Below are 7,431 nucleotides of genomic sequence, written 5' to 3'. Positions count from 1 at the left end.
GCGTCAGTCATGGTTTGTCACACATTACATGCAACTCAGAAAGAGCAGGCTCTTAACTGCAGCTAACAGTGATAGTTGTAACCTTGCAGAAGCAGCCAAAACTGCTTGTGATGTTTTGCGTTCTAGTTACTAGTAATAACCTTGGCTGCATGCACATGTGGGGAAACTGATTAATAGACGTATTCCGTATGCATCATTTTTATGTTGACCTGAAATGGGAACAAAGCTAGTAGTAACTGTTTTTCTTTGTGCAATAACCACACTGGTAGTAAATAATTTTTGGATGTTGTTCAAGAGTTTGTGAAGACACTGCAGTCTAATCATTTTTATGCATATTTCAGTTAAATTGTACTTTTTTTTAAAGATACACATATATATATATATTTTCTTGCAAAGTGCTTTAAACACTTTCAGAATAGTCCATCTATAGTGGCCTTGATGTGCACGTCACACCAACAAATCACTTGGAGGTAAAATATTACGGGTGTATCCTGACTGCGAAACTCCTTTGCTTCGGACAGAGTCTGCTTAATTTGTTTGGATCGAGTTCTGTAGATTACGTTTGGTCGGAATTCAGAATGGTGTCTACCAAAGATTTATGTTTCAGACCAAAGCTTGTAAACAAAACCATGTGACTAAAGATCTCTCCAATCATTGGCCAGGAACTATGAGGTGAGTCAAAACAACAAGAGAAAGTCAGAGGTGCAGCACTTTAAAATCCTTGTCAGTATAATTAACTTATTACAACTTCATATTTTGATGACCAATTTTGAACATCAGGTAGAAAATCTTTTGCTTGTTACTTTGGTACTGTGGAGTCATGCTGCAAGACGGTTACTGGCAAGAAGATGTGCCGTATGTACTTTAACTCAGAGGCTGTTAGCAACTGCATATAGATTGTTAGCAGTGTGAGAAGAAATGTGCATTCTGTTTAAGGTTGTTTTAATGAGCTTGTTTTCCCCTAAATAAATTTCAAAGAGTTGCTGTGTCCCGTGCATGCGTGGGTTTTCACCGGGGACTCCGGCTTCCTCCCATCGTCCAAAAACATGCTTCATAGGCTGATTGGTGACTCTAAATTGCCCCTAGGTGTGAATGTGAGAGTGAATGGGTGTGTGATTGAGGCCCTGCGACAGACTGGCGACCTGTCCGGGGTGTACCCCGCCTTCGCCCATCAGTAGCCGGGATAGGCTCCGGCACCCCCGCGACCCCGAAAGGGAAGAAGCGGTCAAGCAGATGGATGGATGGAGTTGCTGTGTCTCATCGGTAGATCAAGCTAGCTAGCTTTTGGGATGACGACACAGCAGCGCCAGCCACATGCCACGTAACAACACACAGAAAAGAATGTAAGAAGCGGTTTCAACTGTGTTGAAATAAACGTTTGGACCAATTATTTCCTCTTTGATAACGTGACAATCAATGCTTTACAGTACATTTGTTCGCAGCTCAATGGTCGCTTCATTCTTAATCTCATCATGTGACTACTGCCTACGGTGGCCTTTTTGGTCCAGTCATTCCCCTCCGAAATTAGATTGTATTCAGACTAAGGAATCTCAGAGAAAATAGAAGCTCATTCCGATTGGAAACAAACCGAGACCACCTCGAAAGATGGGTCTGAGAGCGGTTTCTGGTCCCGGATCAGAGTCCACTTTGGGTGTATTCAGTCAGAAAATTTGTTATGGATTACCAGGAAAAGAAAAATCTCTTTAAGCGGAACAAAAGTGTCCAGTCTGAATACCCCGTTAGCCTATAAGAACCCAATGACATCAGAGTAACAGAAACATATCTGAAAGGTTTTCTGTGGTCAACTTGGTTTGTGATATTTTCCACATAATTTTATTTTTAAGGAAAAATTTGAACGGCTCTTGGGTTAAGAACGCCATGGCAATTCAAAAAGCAAAACAGAACCTTTTTTTAAAAAAAAGTTGGAAATCAAAACTAAACTCCAGAAACTAGAACACAATTACAAAAAAACAAAAACACAAAATAAAAGAGAAATATTTCAGAAAACAAAAGTAATTTACAGATATAAATAAAAAATGTTAAAAAATGAAACACAAAAAGAAACTGGAAAAAGTAGATACTATGGGACATCACTGATTGGATGATGATTTTTTTCAAATACGTCTTCAATGACCGCACACTAATAAAAGTGTCATAATTAGTACGGATCGATAAATAGTATCATCCAATCAGCGATGTCCCACAGTATTTACCTTTTCCAATTTCTTGTTGTGTTTCACTAAAATGTATTTTGAAACCCAAGGAAAATATTTTGTTGATTGTAAGTTTGAATATTTTTAACATTTTGTTTGCAATTGAGGACATTTTGATTTCAAAACTATGACTTTTGTTCTCATTGTAGTGACACAAATATGAAGAAATTCCCAAGTAGCAGGAACCAATCACTGCATTTCATCATGAGCTGGTTCATTTCTGGGCGAGGACAGATTCACTGATAGATCTACACCCAGAAGATGGCAGACATCTAATCAGAGATTCTGAGTACTTCTTTCACATTTCAGGCCATTAGAACCGCTCCTATATATCCGTTCTAAAAGGGTAGTCTTTATGGTTTATGTCCTGAATATACAACTACACAACTAACAAGTGTGTGAGAGTATGTACGGTTTATTGAAGCCTTTAACAACGACACCACAAGTACCAACAACTAAAAATGAGTGGGCCTAATCCCACATATCCTCAAAATATAGTCACTCAATCTTGAGAATTTCTTAAATTCTATTTAATTTGCATAAGCAAATTTTCAATTAGGACTCCATAACCCCTAACACGAACAAGTTAGTGTAGGTTAAAATGTCTAAACTGCTCTTAAAATCACAGATGTCATAGATAAACAGAGTCTGACTGTCTGTGTGGATGAAGTACCTGAAGGCCTCAATAATGTAGGATGTGACAGCAGCCCCCCCTTCATGTGGATTGGACTGCCAGGTGAGAGTGACGGTGTTTTTGGTCACGTCAGTCACCACGGGCTTCTGCGGAGGTCCTGGAAGCTGGATGTACTCAGAAACTCTGGATCCTGAGGGAGTCCCTTCTTCTGCAAAAACACAAAGAGGCAGGCCCAACCTTCATCCTCGTTACAGCAACAGATGGAGCTGTTATGGAGAACAACGGCAGACTGTGTGGTTTTGTGACAACAGAGGTGTGAGAGTGACAAAGTGTGAAGTGGGAAAGAAACAAAAGCAAGTGGAGAGTTTCGGTTCTAGTACCTCTCACAGTCAGCGCACCACTCCAGCTCGATTCACCCGTCACGCTGGACACCACACATGTGTACATTCCTGAGTCTGTGTCCTGTTAAGTAAAAAAACAAAAAACAGAATTTATGATTCTTAAAATAAAGTCAGAAAAACAAAATCTGTGATTTTATTTCTTCCTATAATAAGAAATGTATCCCCTCCTGATGATTTTGCACAAGTGATGAAGAAATACGTATTCTGTAATTGCAGTAAATGGAATAAAAAATAATAGATTCAGCTAAATGTGTTCAAAAAATTACAGATTTACATTTCAAAAAGTGTCTCCATAATCCTCTCTAATTCTAACCTTCAGCTCCCAGAGAACTCAGTGTGTTTCTTTCTTCTTGTGTTTTTAGGGTCACGGTCATGCTGGCTAGAATCCATGACCTACATCTATTGCTCTGACTCAAAGGTTTTCACCAAAAAAGCTGACAGACTGCCTTCCTCCCCCTCATAAACAAGCAAAGGAGTTAAGGTCAAAAAAGCTCAATTTTGATTTTTGAGTTCACTTTTCTTAAATGGAGGTTTGTAGGTTTTTTTGTCATGTTTATTTTCATTCGGAAAATGGTTTAATGCACAACAACTTTACAGTATTCATTATCAAAGTTCTTCAGAAGATCCTTTCAGGCTTTCTTTTTGTTGTACTCTACATAAGTTGAAAAAAGAGAACAGGCCGAGTTAAAACAAAAACTTCGGCAAAAAGGAAAAAAAAACTGAAGAATGTTATTTGTTTCCTTTTGAATTTTTACATTTTAAAGAATCTGTCTATTGTCTCTAACCAGTAATCAAATTTTGGTGGAGCTGAGTTCTTCCACTTTCTTGTTATAGTTTTTAACTTGCAGCTAGAAGAACCTGCAGCAGCTTTTTATCTGTCCTTTGATCCAGAACCAGATCAGGGAGTCTTCAACACTTAAAGAGCCATTCTGGTCGATTGCTTGTCAACTTAAACCCAGTAGGAGTCACAAAGTCTTCACTCCATTGGGAAAAGTTGGGGTACACCCTGAAAAGAGCATAGCAGGACCACTCCCAACTCTCACGTTCAAACCTAGGTTTCTAGAAACATCAATTCCCCTATGAAGCATGTTTTTGGGAGGAAGTCCTGGAGAACATCCATGGATGTTGTATGAACATGTAAACTCCACACAGAAAAGTCTCAGCCAGGATTCAAACCAGAGCCTACTGTGAGACAGAGTGCTAACCACTGCCATGTTTTTTTTTTAGTTAATTTGTTCAATTGAGTTACATCCAAAAGTGATTTATGTCTTCCATGACTACCACTAATTACAGATCTGTGGACATCACAGGTCAATGTGGTACATTACAGGATTATGTTTAAAGTAATTTTGATAAAAACAAGTTTATTTCCTCTTTCTTGTAGTTAAGGGGCATTTGAACCACTTAAGAACTTTAAGGACTTTGGCTTCTGCTTTTGTTATTTAATGAAATAAATGATTAAAAAGTAAATCAAAGTAATCTGATTACTTCCTTGTTTGATTGGAGAAATCTATGGTTTTTGTTCATGATCTGACAATCCAGACTAAAATCAATGAGATTTCAATGTTTTTTTTCTTCTTTACAACTATATTTGCTTGTGGCAGATATAGGTGCATCTTAAAAAAAAGTCTTCAGTCCTGTTTGGTTTTGTTAAACTAACATGAGATTTCCTTTAAATTCTTTAGCTAATTATAAGTTAAACCTGACTTGAACCGTCTTTTAGTTTTTTTTTAACCTTCCTGGATAACAACTATTGAAAAAAATTGGAAGACTTGGTAAAACGGATTTTATTTTTGGTCAAAGCTTAGACTGAACATTTTAACAAAAACAATCACAGTTATTCTGAGGATGAACAAACAAAATCTTTTTTTTTTTTTTTTGGTGGAGAGATTCTACTTTAGAAACCCCCATCTAATTAATCCAAGACTCCAATTACAGATTTTGTTCACTTTTCAGAAATATTTTATCCAAACATGGTTGTTTATTAACACAATTAATAGTTAAGCTTTACAGTTTCTTTTTTTTTTTTTTAAAGTAAGCTATATTGGGCTATTTTATGTTTTCTAATGTGCGTAGAAAAGAAGAGTTTAAAGTATTTTATTTTTTAAAACAAACTTTACACAGTAAGCAGATCTAATAAGGTTGCTTTGATGATGTTGCAGTGTAAAACATGGCAGATTCTTATCATTTTATGGATTTTAATATTGCACCTGGAAAATAGTTTAAAAATATACGTAAAAAAATGTAATGTATTGTTTCCAAAACAAAAGAAAATAAAAAAAAGCATTCTTGTAACGTTTTTGTCTCGTCAATTTATGATTATGAATTTTACAAGATGCAATTAGTTTTTAGCTGTTTTGTTTTTAAGTAAATGCAGCCTTCATCGTATTACGCCAATTATGTCATTGTTCTTCTAATTACGACTAAATTACATTCATCAAATTTTTTCAAGCTGAAAATTATTGATGAAATGACTGAAGATGTACAGTTAGACAGCAATTAAAAAGCTAGAAAACAGCAAAACCGAGGTGCACACCACACTGGAACTGGATGTAGCGCAGCTTGAGCAACGGAGCAAATCATTGTTTATGTGGAGCCTTTGGTATCTTTTCACTGAAAACTGCTGCCTGTTGCTGATGAGAACAGCCAGAATAGACCGGAGCGGGAACACTGCGGGTCATAAAATCTGGGGGAAAAAAAAGCTGAAACGCATCAAAAAGCTCAACAGAGCTGCAGGCGAGTGCAGCGTTGTGTGATAACTCCCTGCAGGATTGTCACAGCTAAACAGCACCCTTCTCTGCACGCACAGATCTATGATTCATTGTTAAAATACGGAGCTCAAAGTGTCTTCCACTGCACACATTTAAATGCACGTCTTGCTAAATATTTTCTATAAAAAAAACACAATAAAGTACTTAAAATTGCTACAATTTAAGTTTCTTAGGTGAACACAAGATAAAGGTAAGAGAACACAACAAATCAATTATTTTTAAAAGTTGAACATCCCACTTCTTAAAACATATTAGAAGCAAAAGCTTGATTATGTCGTGTCGGATTTGTTTATCTAAAAGTGTTGACGGAGCTGCTTGACTAATCAAGCAAAAGAAAGTTAATCAAAACGATTTCACTGCTGTTGGAGGCTTTTGCTTTGCAAATGTTAATTTCAGAGGAAATTATGATAGAAAATCATTTATATTTGTCCTTGTGCAGGAGAAGTAGAGTTGTTTTACTTCTACTAGGCTGTAAATTCCTGATGTAAATCTAAGTTACTGTTTTATGTGTAGTTTAACCCTTTAACCCCTGAGCTTAAATACAAAATCTTTAACATATTCAACACGATCAATGTAATTCCAGTAGATTTTGAAGGAGAAAATCTACTGGAATTACATTGATCGTGTTAATGGTTGAAAAGTTACAGTAAATCAAAGAACATAAACACTGGAGCTCCGGTGTTAAAGGGTTAAAAATTATAATTTTGTTTAAAAAATTCCCTTTTTTTTCTCTTTTTGTCAGCTGGTTGTCTGCTTTCCTTCAGTAATAGGGTTTATTCTCTTCTCAACTGTACAATAGAGGTCTGTTAATTGATTTATGCAGCTCAATATCCTGCATAACATCAACCAAGGAGGTCTTGTCCTCTTTCTCTGCTCCATTGTTGGGAGCTGAACTGTAGAAGGCGGGCGGCTGCGTGTTTGCTCATCATTGATCATCGGTTGTTTGGTAACAGAAGAAGCAGACAGGCAGTGATTCTTGTTGTGAACATAATGGCTCTGGTGTGTGATGTTCTTTCACGGTATGCGCTGATACTTCCACGAATTACAAGTTGCTTAGAAATTGTTCTTCCTTTTTTTTTCTTCGTAGGAAGTCAAACCAATCTTTAATCAATCACTTGTACATTGTTGGGGATTTTTGATTTTTCTGATTCAATACCCAAATGCTTTAAAAAAAGAGAGAGATTTTGAAATCAAAGAGATTTCAACATTATTGAAGCAGTATTCATGGATGGAGGGATAGATAAGTAATCTTTATTGTAAAGCGAACCCAGTGGTCTTTTAATTGGGATTACCATAAAAATGTGGGCGGGACAGTTGGCGCAGAGTGAGCTAGCTTTTATTTCCCATAATTCTTTTGTTTCCACAAGCTTACAGCCCCCCACAACCCCAACCAGTGCAACAAAAATGGAGGA

At 36.8% G+C, this 7,431-nt stretch overlaps 1 protein-coding gene across 3 annotated transcripts in view; it reads right to left on the bottom strand.

The window, feature by feature from the left end:
- Nucleotides 1-7,431, bottom strand: part of LOC112149818 (roundabout homolog 2) — a 91,299-nt gene that overhangs the window by 29,229 nt on the left and 54,639 nt on the right. For all 3 annotated transcript variants that reach the window (XM_024277761.2, XM_024277762.2, XM_024277763.2), the window contains exons 10-11: nt 3,228-3,309; nt 2,887-3,055 (exon numbers count right to left, since the gene is read on the bottom strand). In XM_024277761.2, coding sequence (XP_024133529.1) covers nt 2,887-3,055; nt 3,228-3,309 — 251 coding nt within the window. The remainder of the gene's footprint in view (nt 1-2,886; nt 3,056-3,227; nt 3,310-7,431) is intronic.

This window comes from Oryzias melastigma, linkage group LG13, assembly GCF_002922805.2.
Source record: "Oryzias melastigma strain HK-1 linkage group LG13, ASM292280v2, whole genome shotgun sequence".
Classification (NCBI taxonomy): domain Eukaryota; kingdom Metazoa; phylum Chordata; class Actinopteri; order Beloniformes; family Adrianichthyidae; genus Oryzias; species Oryzias melastigma.
This window is presented reverse-complemented; position numbering and strand designations above follow the sequence as displayed.